This window comes from Strix aluco, chromosome W (assembly GCF_031877795.1).
Source record: "Strix aluco isolate bStrAlu1 chromosome W, bStrAlu1.hap1, whole genome shotgun sequence".
NCBI classification, from domain to species: Eukaryota; Metazoa; Chordata; class Aves; order Strigiformes; family Strigidae; genus Strix; species Strix aluco.
This window is the reverse complement of record NC_133970.1, coordinates 44,497,216-44,513,310: the sequence shown is the minus strand read 5'-3', so window position 1 is coordinate 44,513,310 and position 16,095 is coordinate 44,497,216. Positions and strand designations below refer to the sequence as shown.

General features: G+C 42.6%; 1 protein-coding gene across 5 annotated transcripts in view; it reads right to left on the bottom strand.

The window, feature by feature from the left end:
- Nucleotides 1–16,095, bottom strand: part of LOC141917766 (importin-11-like) — a 167,007-nt gene that overhangs the window by 45,314 nt on the left and 105,598 nt on the right. For all 5 annotated transcript variants that reach the window (XM_074811212.1, XM_074811216.1, XM_074811214.1 and 2 more), the window contains exons 24-27: nucleotides 14,331–14,410; nucleotides 13,530–13,610; nucleotides 9,867–9,962; nucleotides 411–524 (exon numbers count right to left, since the gene is read on the bottom strand). In XM_074811212.1, coding sequence (XP_074667313.1) covers nucleotides 411–524; nucleotides 9,867–9,962; nucleotides 13,530–13,610; nucleotides 14,331–14,410 — 371 coding nt within the window. The remainder of the gene's footprint in view (nucleotides 1–410; nucleotides 525–9,866; nucleotides 9,963–13,529; nucleotides 13,611–14,330; nucleotides 14,411–16,095) is intronic.

The following is a 16,095-nucleotide window of genomic DNA, read 5'->3' as shown; positions in this document are numbered from 1 at the left end:
AGTAACCTCATCAGTGAAAATGGAGTATGCTGGACCCACTAGAAACTGTGAGAGAGTTCTCACAGAATGATTAGACCATTATCCCTGGTGTAAGACCCATCAAGATGGGACAAGGAAAGAAACCTTCACCCTTCAATACCATGCAAACTAAAATGGCTTATTGTGGGATGCAGCAGAGAATATAGAGATTGTATAAAACTTCTTAAGAGATGTTTGAAGTGAATTCTGGGAACATGTAAAACTTGTTACAGGATGTTCAGGGGAAGGATCAAAGGAGGGGAAAGGGCCCCTTTCAAGTTGCACTAGGGAGGAAACAGGCATGGAAAACAGAGGGAAAAGTTATTTCAGGTCAAAAGAATACAAGACTTCAACATGCAATCCAGTTGAAATATCAAGACAAAAATTCTTACCTCCTGACCCAATTCACATGCCATCTGGCTCAAAAATAATGAAAAAAACCTTGCATTTTGTAGTAGAACTCTACCCATGACCCCTAGATAAGTAGACATCACCACTGGGTATCTCTGAAACAAAAGTAAACCAAAACAAAGGAGGTTTAGTTTAATTAAGAAAAAGATAATATATTGTGGTGGGTTAACTTTGGCTGGATGCCAGGTGCCCACTAAGTTTCACTATTGTTCCCCTCCTCAGCTGGACAGGGGAGAGAAAATGTAACAAAAGGCTCATGGGTCGAGATAAGGAAAGGGAGATCACTCACCAATTGTCATCACAAGCAAAACAGACTCAACTCAGGGAAGTTAATTTACTGTCAATCAAATCAGAGTAGGATAATGAGAAATAAAACCAAATCTTAAAAACACTTACCCCCCAGCCCTCCCTTCCAGGGCTCAACTTTACTCCCAAATTCGCTACCTCCTCCCCATGAGTGGCACAGGGGGATGGGGAGCGGGGGTTGCGGTCATTTCATTGCACATTGTCTCTGCTGCTCCTTCCTCCTCACACTCTTTTCCTACTACTGTGTGGGGTCCCTCCCATGGGAAACAGTCCTCCACAACCTTCTCTGACACAAGTCCTTCCCACGGGCTGCAGTTCTTCACAAACTGATCCAGCATGGACCCTTTCCACGGGGTGCAGTCCTTCAGGAACAGACTGCTCCAGTGTGGACTCTCCACAGGGTCACAGTCTCCTGCTCTGAGGTGGAGTCATCTATGGGCTGCAGGTGGAGATCTGCATCACCGTGTACCGGGTCTGGCTGAGCCGGAATTGGTTTTCCCCTGTAGCAGCCCTCACGGTGCTGTGTTTGATGCTGGGAGCTGTCAGGGTGTTGATAGCACCCTGGTGGTGTGGCTACTGCTGAGTGGTGCTTACACAGCACCAAGGCTCTTTCTGACATTTCCCCCCCACAGTGCGACGGGGTGGGCAAGGTCTTGGGAGGGGACACAACCAGGACAGCTGACCCGAACTGACCAAAGGGATATTCCAGACCATCTGACGTCTGCTCAGTATAAAGCTGGGAGAAAGGAGGAAGGGGGTGGGGTCACCCTTGGTCCTCTGAGGCAACCCCTCCGCGTATGGGAGCCCTGCTTCCTGAGAAGGCCCGACATCGCCTGTTCATGGGAAGTAGAGAATAAATCTGTTTGCTTTTTTTTGCTTCCACGCGCGGACCTTTGCTTCGCTTTGCTTATATTAAAACTGCTTTTGTTTTACCCACAAGGGTTGTTTTTTTTTTTTCCTATCTTATTTTCTTTCCCCTCTTTGCCCTGTTGAGAAAAAAAAAGGGGAAGGGAGGGGAAGTGATAGAGTGACTTGGTGGGTACCTGGCATTTAGCCAAGGTCAAACCACCACAGTCTATTTTGGCGCCCAACGTGGGGCGGGACAACGGCAGTTTTATATTAATTGTGCTATAGCTATAGCAGTTAGTAAGCGACAAGCTCTTGTGCTGGTCACGGGTTTGTTGATTGCTCTGCTTATCTTGATTTTGCTAAGCTCGGGAACATGCTGGAAGAAATTGGGAACATCATGAGTGGTTTTATTCTGCAGGCTCCCGAGGTACTTATTCACCCTTATGTTAGCTCTTTGATACTGTTCATTAATGCTGTTCGCCTGTTGTGGGCTGTGTGGAGCTCGTTAGGTTTTTGGTGTAAGAGAAGGCAAATTTGGGGTGAGTCAATACCAAAATGTGCCCTGAGGTGGCCTGTCCCTGGGTGGCAGGGGGAGTGGAAGGATTTGGGCAGATTCCTAGGACGGTTATCACCTCCTGTAGCCTGGGATCTTACCCCTGAACAGGCAAGCAACCCCGCAAAATTGACACAACACCTGATAGAAGGGTGCCTTGCCTATCCCAGTGAAAATCAGCAACTCCCAGCGCTGTACTGGGGCCTGGCCTGTGCTTATCGAGCTGCAGTTCAGTGCTCTCAAAGGACTGTGGTGGAGATGGGAACTCAAACAAAAACAACAACAGCAGAGATTGCCCCAGTAGTAAAAAAGAAACAGTGGACAAGGAGAACAACAGGGCCATACCCTCGATTAAGAAGGGACGAAAAAGAGGAGGAAGAAGCGGGTCCTTCAGCAAAGGGGTCAGAAGAGGGAATAACAGAACTCAAACAGGAGGCAGAAACTACCCGGTCCCTGACGTCATCAGAACTGCGAGATCTGCGGAAAGACTATCGCCGCCAGCCGGGTGAGCGGATTGCTGCCTGGCTGCTTCGATGCTGGGATAATGGGGCTGATGCTCAGCAGCTGGAAGGTAAGGAAGCCCAACAGCTGGGTTCCCTTGGTAGAGATCGAGGAATTGAAAGGGGAATTGGAAAAGAGACAGCAATTTGCAGTCTGTGGAGACGGCTCCTTTCAAGTGTTAAAGCAAGATATCCTTTCAAGGAAGATCTTACGGACAACTCCCCAGGGAAGTGGGCTACTGCAGATGAAGGTGTCCAGTACCTGAGAGAATTAGCAGTGCTGGAAGTCATCTATAGTGATCCAGATAATGATGAAGCCCCTAAAAATCCAGAGGATGTCCTGTGCACACGGGCCATGTGGAGGAAGGTGATTAAAGGTGCACCATCCTCGTATTCTGCCGGCTTGGCTGCGATGTACTATCCAGAAATGGATATGGGAGAAGCACTAAGATGTACACCAACTGTGGAGGCAGTCTCTTCCTGGCTTCAGAACTTTGAAGAGAGTCTTGGTACCTCCTCATCTCTACGGGCGAGTGCCTTAGATGTCAGGAGCACCCCAAGAAATCAGTTCTCTTCTGCCCCAGTCAGAGGGAAAGGGAAACCCAGGCACATGACACGTGGCGAACTTTGGTTCTTCCTGCGTGACCAGGGGGAGGACATGAGGAAGTGGGATGGTCAACCCACCTTCAAGTTGGAAGCTCGTGTACATGAATTAATTGCGAGGAAAGACCCCTGCCAAGAAGAAGACATCCAAGAAGGTTGTTAATGTAGCTGGTGTGAAACCACAAGAAAGTAATCAGCGATCTCCCAGATACAGGAAGACTGAGATCACCTCCCTTGGCCCTGACGAAGGAGTCTCCGGCCTGGCACGGCAAGGGTCAGACAGTGAATACTCTGACCAAGAACAGGAATAGAGGGCCCCTGCCTCCAGCCAGGAGGAGGAAAGGGATGATCGGGTGTATTGGACAGTGTGGATTCGATGGCCTGGCACATCAAATCCACAGAAGTACCAGGCTTTAATCGACACCGGGGCACAGTGTACATTAATGCCATCAAGTTATAGAGGGGCAGAACCTATCTGGATCTCAGGAGTGACAGCGGGATGTCAAGAACTGTCAGTACTGGAGGCCGAGGTTAGCTTGACCGGGGATAAGTGGGAAAAACATCCCATTGTAACTGGCCCAGAAGCCCCTTGTATCTTGGGCATTGACTACCTCAAGAGGGGGTATTTCAAAGACCCAAAAGGATACCGATGGGCTTTTGGTGTGGCCAGTGTGAACACAGAGAAGGTCAAGCAGTTGTCTAATCTGCCTGGCCTCTCGGAAGATCCTTTTGTTGTAGGACTGTTGCGAGTTGAAGAACAACAGGTGCCAATTGCTATGAGGACCCTGCACCGACGGCAGTATCGCACGAACCCAGACTCTCTGGCTCCCATCCAAGAACTGATCCGTCAACTGGACAGCCAAGGTGTTATCAGTAAGACACATTCGCCTTTTAATAGCCCAATATGGCCAGTGCGAAAGTCTGACGGAGGGTGGAGGTTGACAGTAGACTATCGTGGCCTGAACGAAGTGACGCCACCACTGAGTGCTGCTGTACCAGATATGTTAGAGCTCCAATATGAACTGGAGTCAAAGGCAGCCAAGTGGTACGCCACAATTGACATTGCCAATGCATTCTTTTCAATTCCTTTGGCAGAAGAGTGCAGGCCACAGTTTGCTTTCACGTGGAGGGGTGTCCAATATACCTGGAATCGACTGCCCCAGGGGTGGAAGCACAGCCCCACTATTTGTCATGGACTAATTCAAACTGCACTGGAAAAGGGTGATTGATGCCCCTGAACATCTACAGTACATCGATGGCATCATTGTGTGGGGCAACAAAGCAGAAGAAGTGTTCAAGAAGGGACAAAAAGTAATTGAGATTCTTCTGAGAGCTGGGTTTGCCATAAAGGAAAGCAAGGTCAAGGGACCAGCACAGGAGATTCAGTTCTTGGGAATAAAATGGCAAGATGGACGCCATCATGTGCCTATGGATGTCGTCAACAAGATAGCAACTATGTCTCCACTGACCAACAAGAAGGAAACACAAGCTTTCTTAGGACTTGTGGGATTTTGGAGGATGCACATTCCAGGTTACAGTCAGCTGGTGAGCCCTCTCTATCAAGTAACCCGAAAGAAGAACCATTTTGAGTGGGGTCTTGAGCAACAACAAGCCTTTGAGCACATCAAACAGGAGATAGCTCGGGCGGTAGCTCTTGGGCCTGTTCGGCCAGGACCAGCTGTGCAAAACGTACTTTACACATCAACTGGGGAGCATGGCCTCACATGGAGCCTCTGGCAGAAGATACCAGGTGAAACTCGGGGTCGACCATTAGGATTTTGGAGCCGGGGATATCGAGGATCAGAAGCCCACTACACTCCAACTGAAAAGGAGATTCTGGCAGCATATGAGGGGATTCGAGCCGCTTCCGAAGTTGTTGGTACAGAAGCACAGCTCCTCTTGGCACCGCGAGTGCCTGTATTACATTGGGTGTTCAAAGGAAACATCCCTTCTATGCACCATGCAGCCAGTGCTACCTGGAGTAAATGGGTATCGTTAATCACGCGACGAGCTCGACTGGGAAAACCCAACCGTCCAGGGATCCTGGAAGAGATCCTGGACTGGCCAGAAGGTAGAGATTTTGGAGCACTGCCTGAGGAGGTGGCTCGTGCCCAAGAGGCACCGCCATATAACGAGTTACCAGAAGATGAAAGGCGGTATGGTCTGTTTACTGATGGATCCTGTCGTGTGGTAGGAAACCATCGGAAGTGGAAAGCTGCTGTGTGGCGTCCCACAAGACAAGTCATTGAGGCCACTGAAGGAGAGGGCTAGTCAAGTCAGTTTGCAGAAGTAAAAGCGATCCAACTAGCCCTAAAGATTGCTGAACGAGAAAAGTGGCCAGTACTGTATCTCTACACTGACTCCTGGATGGTGGCTAACGCCCTGTGGGGGTGGCTACAGGAGTGGAAGAAGACCAATTGGCAGCGCAGAGGTAAACCCATCTGGGCTGCTGCACTGTGGCAGGACATCGCTGCCCGAGTGGAAAACCTGGCTCTAAAGGTACGTCATGTAGATGCCCACGTGCCCAAAAGCCGTGCCACCGAAGAACATCAGAACAACGAGCAAGTAGACAAGGCTGCCAAAATGGAAGTAGCTCGGCTGGACCTGGACTGGGAGCGCAAGGGTGAGCTATTTGTAGCTCGATGGGCCCATGAAACATCCGGGCATCTCAGGAGAGATGCAACATACAGATGGGCTCGTGATCGAGGGGTGGACCTGACCATGGAGGCCATCTCCCAGGTCACTCGTGAATGTGAAACATGTGCTGCAATCAAGCGAGCCACACGAGTAAAGTCTCCCTGGAACAGAGGGCGATGGCTGAGTTTTCGATATGGCGAGGCCTGGCAAATTGACTATATTGGACCATTGCCACGAACACGCCAAGGCAAGCGCTACATACTCACCATGGTGGAAGCAACTACTGGTTGGCTTGAGACATACCCTGTAAATCATGCCACTGCCCGAAATACCATCTTAGGTCTTGAAAGGCAAATTTTATGGCGACATGGTACTCCTGAAAGAATCGAATCAGACAATGGAACCCATTTTCGAAATAATCTCATAAACTCCTGGGCAAAGAAACACGGCATTGAGTGGGTGTATCACATCCCTTATTACCCACACGCGTCTGGAAAGATTGAAAGATACAATGGACTGTTGAAGACTATGTTGAGAGCATTGGACAATGGGGGATGGAAGCACAGGGATATAAATTTAGCAGAAGCCACTTGGCTAATTAACACCAGAGGATCTGTTAACCGTCCTGGTCCTGCCCAAACCAAACCCCTTCATACTGTGGGAGGAGATAAGGTCCCTGTAGTACACACAGGGCAATGGCTGGGGAAGGCAGTGTGGATTGCTCCTCCCTTGGGAAAAGGCAAGCCCACTCGTGGGATTGTTTTTGCTCAGGGACCTGGATGTACTTGGTGGGTAATGCGGGAGGATGGGGCTACTCAGTGTGTGCCTCCAGGAGATTTAACCTTGGGGGGGAAATAATCTGTGGGCTGAGTTGTATGTTGCAGGAAGTGATGGAGGAAGTAGGAACGACGAAGAGTGAACCAGATACGTGCGATGATGACCCAAACCTAGCCGGTGCTGGAGTCCAGCAGTCAAACATACTGCTCCTGTCCTGAACATCCATCTTGACAGATGGGAGCCAAGTCACTGAACATCTGGAGGAGTGAAGAAAGCTTACGGAATGGATAAATGAGTGTTATGTGGGACCTGGGCATGACGTAAATGGTATGGAATAAGGGGTGGAGACTGTACCGGGTCTGGCTGAGCCGGAATTGGTTTTCCCCTGTAGCAGCCCTCATGGTGCTGTGTTTGATGCTGGGAGCTGGCAGGGTGTTGATAGCACCCTGGTGGTGTGGCTACTGCTGAGTGGTGCTTACACAGCACCAAGGCTCTTTCCGACATTTCCCCCCCACAGTGGGACGGGGTGGGCAAGGTCTTGGGAGGGGACACAACCAGGACAGCTGACCCCAACTGACCAAAGGGATATTCCAGACCATCTGACGGCTGCTCAGTATAAAGCTGGGAGAAAGGAGGAAGGGGGGGGGTCACCCTTGGTCCTCCGAGGCAACCCCTCTGCGTATGGGAGCCCTGCTTCCTGAGAAGGCCCGACATCGCCTGTTCATGGGAAGTAGAGAATAAATCTGTTTGCTTTTTTTTTGCTTCTGCGCGCGGATCTTTGCTTCACTTTGCTTATATTAAAACTGCTGTTGTTTTACCCACAAGGGTTGTTTTTTTTTTTTTCCTATCTTATTTTCTTTCCCCTCTTTGCCCTGTTGAGAAAAAAAGGGGAAGGGCGGGGAAGTGATAGAGTGACTTGGTGGGTACCTGGCATTTAGCCAAGGTCAAACTATCACACACCGTTACCCTCCCTGGGCTGCAGGGGCACGGCTGCCTCACCATGGGCTGCACCAGGGGCTGCAGGGGAATCTCTGCTCTGGCACCTGGAGCACCTCCTCCCCCTCCTTCTTCACTGACCTTGGGGTCTGCAGAGTTGTTTCTCTCACATATTCTCACTCCTCTCTCCCAGCTGCTGTTTTCGCTGCAGGGGTTTTTTTCCCCACCTTAAATATGTTATCCCAGAGGTGCTACCACCATCACTGATGGGCTCAGCCTTGCCCAGCAGTGGGTCCATCTTGGAGCCAGCTGGCACTGGCTCTATCAAACATGGGGGAAGCTTCTGGCAGCTTCTCACAGAAGCCACTCCTGTAGCCCCCCCCTCTACCAAAACCTGGCCACACAAACCCAATACACATAGAGCCGAAAAACATGGAAAATAGTTGCACACATCCTTTATGTATTTTACTAAATTATAAATTATAAATTGTAATTTAAAAGCCTCTAAGAACACAAGACTGAGCAAACAGTCATTACCAGAGTTTCTCAATTCTTACAATAGGACAACTATGGCAATCTCAAAGTCAGTTTCACTCCCAGACAGCCAAGTCCACTTGCAAAGTGATTTTACTTTACATTTGAAAACCTGTGTCTTAAGCAATAAACAATATATTGTACTGTTAAAAAATTTCTTCCAAAGTTGATTATGGTTCAAAATTACTGTTTACAATTTTAGTAACATTGAAAAGTGCTTAGTATTTCTGAAGCAATTAATTTATTAGTCTTAAATCAGAAGACATTTTAATAATATGCTCTCCAGTTTTGTGTCTTTCCTTCAACTGGAAATTGTTCAAACAATTTTTTTTGTGTTCTGTACAGCAAAAAGTACATTGCTAATTAATATTACTTGGTTTAATCTTGGAAATATCATAGTTAATAATAATGAGAGCCAAATATCGATATCTGAAAGTCTTCAACTCTGAAAACAGCAAAGGTTTTGATCAAAAAAAGTCAAGACCACAGAGAATTCCACCCACTGATTCTGCTGATAAAATTATTTTTTTCTTCTGTTAGTACTTCAAGGTTCAACACACTTAAAGCATATTGGATTTTACTCCTTTTTATCCAACATGGAAAGTCGTTGAAGGCAAAGAGAGAGAAAAGGGAGAACTTAAGACATCTAAGCAAGGAAAACCATAATGCCTCTTCTATCTCACATAAAGCATTCTCACATCCTTGAGCTCTTCATATTAGTTATGTCAATTAGAAAAAGATGAAAAAGGTCATGTCAATCTTCTCCCTTGTGCTGATTTTGGCTGAGATAGTTAATTTTCTTCCTAGTAGCTAATATGGGGCTATGTTTTGAATTTGTGCTGAAAACAGTGTTGATAACACAGGGATGTTTTAGTTACTGCTGAGCAGTGCTTACACACAGTCAAGGCCTTTTCTGCCTCTCACCCCCACCCCACCATGGAGTAGGGTGGGGGTGTGCAAGAAGTTGGGAGGGGACGCAGCTGGGACAGCTGACCCCAACTGACCAAAGGGATGTTCCAGACCATATGACAACATGCTCAGCAATAAAACTGGGAGGAGGTTGGCAGGGGGGGCTGCTGCTCACAGACTGGCTGGGCATCAGTCAGTTGGTGGTGAGCAATTGTTTTCATTTGCATCACTTTCTTAGGTTTTATTTCTCTTTGTTATTTTCCTTTTAATTGCATTTTTTTATTGTTGTTGTTATTATTTTATTTCAATTATTAAACTGTTCTTATCTCAACCCACGAGTTTTCTCACTTTTACGGTTCCAATTCTTCCCCCACTCTGCTGCAGAGGGAGTGAGCAGCTGATTGGTGCTTAGTTGCTGGCTGGTGTTAAACCATCTTTCCCTTTCAGTTTGTTTTTCTTCCGTGCAGGTACACTTAAAAAGGTGTAGTATAAGTGTCTTAAAGCACAACAAAACCACCCCAACAAAGGATTTAAGTGTATAATCATAGCAACTTTTAAGTGTTAAGAATGAAAGAATGGCAGAATAAAATTTGTGTTATTTTATTAAAATAAACACTAGATGACAGAATAAGCAATGAATATGTTGCTTTAACTCTTGTGCTACTATGTTACTATGTACAGAGTTTTAAAATAGCTGCAGAAGACCTATCAGATGCTCTTAAAACTAGAGAAAGTGAGAGCAGCATCAGTATGAGAAAACTGGGACAGATAACACAAGGTACTTTCCTGTTCAAAAGGAAAAGTAGAGAGTAGTTTAAAAGAGTAACTCTTACCTCCCCATCTATAATCCCCCTGAATACTGATGGCAGAAGGGGTTTAAAGATTTGAGGACCCATAACAGGGTTTACTTTTAGGACATTTTCCACAACCTTAAGAACAAAAGCAAATTAGACAGTTAATAAAGTACATTTAAAAATCTTAACTGCAGCTTTAAAACTACATATACTGGTCTATATATAAAGTCCTGGTAGGATGTTTACCATTAAATACCAGCAAAACCCAAGATTGCTGAAAGTATATTCTAGTGAAGTATTCTGCAAACCTGATCTGCATAACAGACCTGATGAAAACTGACATGCCAAGTGAAACCCACCTAGCCAAGCACCTCCTCATCACCCTCCTCCTGGCCCTGGCAAAGCTGGCCAGCCGCAGCTCCAGGAAAAGCAGCTTGATAAAGTGGGTTGACAGGGAGTTTAAAGCTTATTTCCATAGCTTTGTCCTGTCACTTTTTTGAAGAACTACTGATTAGGACCTACCATCTCTTTGCAGGTGATCAAGTATATGCTATTCTCAGTACACACACCCACCAACACACACACACCCATTCTAAGTTTTTCACACATCCCCCATTCTAAGTTTTTACATTCTTTTCCACTCTTTTTTTCTTCCCCCATGAGCTGTTTCCTTAAGTAAGTTTTTTTAATGTGTTCTTCAGTTTTTCTTCTCCCCAGCTGTTTGGGCTCTCTCCTTTTACCGAGATGGAGAGCAGAAGAGGCTGTGAAAATAATGGGCTGATACCTATCCACTCCTATGGGGAGTAAGGACAGAGACCACACATCTATGCACAGATGCATATAAAAAAAAGAAAGAATGGGGCAAGCATATAAAGGTACCTCCCTTAAATGCTCTTCTCAGTCTCCACCTACTTTCAGCTCAGGGGGACTTCCTCAAGGCACTATTCTTCTGTGCCCTTATCCAGTCTCCCATGAATCCATGTGTATGTAAAAATCCTGCTGCTTGAAGAAAGAGCTTTGGGTTTTGTTGTGGGGTTTTTTTTCTTCTTTTTCTTTTTGAACATTGTTCTTACTAGCTTCATTTAATGGCCCCTATTTCTTGCCTTGAGAGAGATGTTAAGCAGTTGACCCCTTTCACTGCCTCTCAATTTTGTAGGCCTTTAACATACTGTTATATGCGGGGAATCATAACTTTCCCCCGCACTCATATCTTCTGGGAACTGAAAGTTCTGACTAACTCATTTATTCCTTGTACAGGATCTTTTCAAACCTTTGATGGTCGCTCTCAGACAATTAGAAAATCAAGTCATATCAGCCTCAATCTTGAAATAAATAGTCTTATCAGTCCAAATTAACGTTTTTCAACCTTATCCATTTATCTACTGTTCTAATATCTATTTTCAATCCAGCCAAAGCAGCTTGTAAAAAAATATTTCAGAGAACACTCCCAGGTGTTTCTCTTCCCGATATTTATCTTAGGGGTTTTTTGTTTAACAAGTCAGCATAGTGATGCCTGACAAAACATTTTCTTTTTTTATAAAATTACTTACATGGATTGTATCTCAGTTATCCCTCTGCAGGTAGGCATACTAGGAAGGTGTTCAAAGTATACTGGACAAACCTTGTGGGTAATGCAAGGTCACACTGGGAGCCAAGTGGATAAATGATACTATATTAGCAGCATCATTCCATTTTAGGGATCAGATTACAAGCTGCTGCATCAAACATTTGCCCAACTATAGACTAGGATAATAGAATAATATTACTTATAGAGATGAATTGACATTTTAAACTACAGAACTAGAGTCCTTAAGCTCTTCACAGCACAAATGGAGAGGAATATCAACTTCTGTTACTTTCCCTTCCTGGGATTCTACAAGCAGTTGCGCAACCTGAAGAGGCAGGTGGGCTCTAAATTTTGGCTCTGTTACATTTATAACGAACTGAAATCAAGTCCTAGATTTTATAAGCAACACAGAGTTCCAAGTACAGTCACTGGAAACATAAGAAGTAATACACTACAGTTACTACTCAACTATCTTTCAGTGCATACTCTAATTTTATTTTCTCCTGAAATTCTTCAAAAGGCACATTTAAAATATCATGTTTAATATTTTAAAAGCTTATGAATTATATAACATCTGTTTTATAATACCATTTGAAGTTTGTGCAAAAATAGTTTTTTTAATACTTTGAAAAGCCTCTAGCAACTATTTAAGCAGTTGTTGCCATTACAACAGCAATTCATGACAAAAGCAAAGATTGGTTGAACACTGTCATATTACAAATACAAGTATGATACACAAATGAATGTGATAAAGAGAGCACATACATCCAACACTCAATAAAGATTGGAAAAGCTTAGCTCTAAACCTATTAAGTTCTAACGGTCATACAGAAATGCAGCAAAAAAACCCCAAAAAAGTGAATCTTGATCCTTTAGTGCTTATCTAATCATAAAATCACCTAAACAGTTTTTATAATAATACACATATATGCAGACTCATTACTTAACCCTTATCTTGCCAGTTATTCAAATGTGCAGTTACAAAAATTGAACTGTATGACTTTTTATCATATTGAATACTGAAAATGAAAATTAATATATCAAAAATTTAGTAGATATAATAATGTTTGTATGAGCAAAGGAATCAATACTGGCTGATAGGGTAGAAACAAAACTCACAATTTGGATGGCTAGATACAGCAATTTGATAACTAGCTACCTTTTCACATTTTTATTAGAAACACTCAAAATGAACCTAGATTATTCATAACACAAGTACAATAATGGCTTTTTTAAGCCATCTTAATGTTGCATTTTCATCCAAATAATGAAAAATATTTTTTCTGAATTCTGAACCGAGCTGAAAACTGAACTAGGACAGCTTCTAAAACTTATTAATTAGATCAATTTTGCCTTTTCATTTTGTAATTAGAAGTGCATCTTTTATATTATACTTTGTTACTCTTCCTCATTCCAAAATTCAATTAGAATTGAACAACTCTAACTTCCATGAGTCCACTGATAGCCAAAGATTAAATCGAGTTACTTTTATCCAAACACAATCCTTGCTTTTTGACTTAATACTCTCAAGATTTTCTATGAATAGCATCATCTTTGCAATGCAGTGACTGGTCATCTGGCTGTTTAAGTGTGCTGTTGCCAGACTGTAGAACAAACTATTTTCATGAGTGTCCAAAAATCTCACTAACCTTCTTTCTCTAGTAATCTAGAAAATTGTGAAAGATCTCTTAATTGATCAGTTGTGAAAGATCTCTTAATCTAAATCCATCTATACAAACTCAAGCTAGCTTAGAACTCATTCACCTAAGGACAACACCTTGGAATCACATGAAGTAAAGAAAGGATTGCAGAGAGGGTACAGGAACAGTGTGTTAGGTAATTATCTTTTAGGGTGCTCTATTTGGGGCTATACTAACCTCTTGGGAAAATTAGTATTTTTTTTAAGTATATTTGTGTACACATGTATATATGCACTCTCTGTACATACACACTTTAAATATGTAGTTTAAAACACCACTGACTCCAATGACAATGTGTGCCAAATAAGCTGTTTTTTTCCTACATATTCTACATTCATCATACTTCAAAATATTACTCTAACCTGACAAAACACTACCAAGAATATAGATGTCCAGAGATATCTGGGTATTAACATTATTTTAATTAGACTCTACCTTTAAAACTTGAACTTGACCTTCAGTAGTTACGTCCTTTAAGAGTTCACAAAATGACTGGCATAAGTCAGCAGCATACATCTGAAATTAAATGGGAAAAAAAAAAGGTATTATGCAAACCTGTTTTATATCTATGTATATATTTCAAAACATTAGTGATTACATATGTCCAAAGACCCAGCTTGTCTTCAAAGATCATATTTGCTACAAGGCTCATCTTTCCTGAACCAATTAAAATATAATCAAAGTGTTGTTTATTTGTTTTGGGTTTGGTGGTGTGGTTTCTTTGGCAGGGTGTGTGTGTGTGGGGGGGGGGTGGTGGTGGTGCTGTTTTTAAACAACCAATGAGTTTTCTAACTAAGAAGGTTTGAGAACAAGGCATAATATCTCTAGTTCATTTCCTGCTAGAACTTATGATCATAATTTCAACATGGCAGGATAATTAACAAAGTATTACTACCCTGCATAGGACCTTTTCAGGTAATAAATCAAGCCACAAAACATTAATTCTAAATAATAATCTTTCTCAAATATGATTTGATGGAGTGTCTACCATGTGCTATAAAGAGCTAACATCAGAACAATATGCTTGTATACGCATAAATGAGTAAGAGTATAAATGTCTGTGCATATGTTTCCCAAGGTGAGTGTGTTGGGTTTGTATGTGTGGCAGGGGTTTTGGTAGTGGTGGAGGGGGCTACAGTGGTGGCCCCTGTGAGAAAAAAAAAAGGGGGGAAAAAAACCCAAACAAAAAACAGTTTGCCAGGTGCTAATATGAAGCTTTATATAATGGTAACATACCTGTAAAAATTCAGATGATGATAAGAAAATATATGCATTGATGATCTTAAAGCAATTTTTCAGGTTTTCTGAACTCAGCTCTGGAGAAAAAAAGAAAAAAAAAATCTCAATTCAGAATGTCATCATCACATTAAATACAACTAAAATGATTCACTTCTAAAAGTCATTTTCCTCACACAGCATTTAAGTGCCAGATGCCTACAAATAGAAAAAAGTTATCCTCGATTCAGTACCATTCAGGTTCTGTCTCCCTGCTAAAGACAATAACTCGAGAGGAATGATAACAGATCTGATGTTATCAAATGGAAGCACAAGAAATCCTATGACCTCAAAAGCCAATGCTAATAAATAAAAAAACTTTTTAAAAAAATCAAGTTTTGGATGCGATAGTGGGCTAAGACGATATTAAAGACAGAACAAATGAAACGCATGCTTAAGAGACCTGCAATTACTGATGAATGATCTCTCTCACATTTGAGTCAGTAAATGCTGAGTAGAAAGAGTGAAAGAAAGATTGTAGTTCTGCTCTTCTGACCCAGGTACCACATCAAATGGCACTGAGCTTTAGATCATACCTTCAGTATTTCAGTAAGGAAAGCATATCCATTTAAGAGACAAATATACATGGGAGATGGTATACAGTAGCAATTTGAAGAAAGAGAAAAAAAAAAAGACATGTCCTTAGGCAGTATCTGAAACACTGTTTAAAAAAAAAAAAATCACCCCAGAACAACTATAAACTCAATTCATAGCAAAACCAAAGGGTTTCAAAGTTTCACATCAAGTTTGATACTAGTGCAGAAAGCCAACAGCCCTCATTGTCTGAAAACAAAACGGAACACCAGAAAACCTCAAACGGCTTGCAAAATTTTCTTAAAACCAGGTTGGGAGATAGACTATTGGTAAAGTAAGTAGACTTCTGTTCTACCACCTTTAATTAATATTCCAATAAAATAATCATGGAGAGCCAACAGGAAAATATTTTAATATAAGTTCTAAAGAACATTCCTTGCTGTTTTCAATTATAACATCTGAAAAGTTCTGGGGAGCTTTAGCAGTTCCTCTTCTTTTCCCTCCCATTAGAAAGATCATTAATGCTTCTGTTACCTGGCATGGCCATTCGGTAGCTTTGAATGCATGACTATTTTCATATCTCATTGCTTGGACAGGTCATGTCTTGTTATCACTTATTTGGAATATTCACATATCTTGACTTGAAAAGAGATAAATTTTCAGCTATCCATCCAATATCCTCATCAAAAGATTCCAATACATCTATATATTAGCTTTAGTGACTTATTACTAGTATTATACTTTTTTCTTGAAGTTATTGCCTTCTCCTTAGAGTCCTGCAGCTTTTTTTCTTACTGATACAACCATATTTTAAGTTTCAGACACTCATGCAGTAGACCAATTGCAAAGAAATGGTCATATAAACATGAAATGCTACCAAGCTTTCCATAACTTTCCATTCTGTGATAACTGATACAAAGGTAATAAAATATAAGTAGCAAAATTGCAATAAGTTCTTTCAGGCCAGAAGGAAAAAACAGATAAGAGATGTCCTGGAAACCACAGAATTTCAGTCACTCATCTGTGAATAAAGCTCAATGTTCAGGAAAAGCATTTTTTCTAAAAAGGTATCACCTTCAACTGATTACCTTTAGAAACCAATGCATCAATACTCTTGCTAGGTTTTCCTGAATCAAACACATCTTTTTCTGAATTAATTTCTTAGCCTTCTCTGGGTTTTATTCGGGACCAG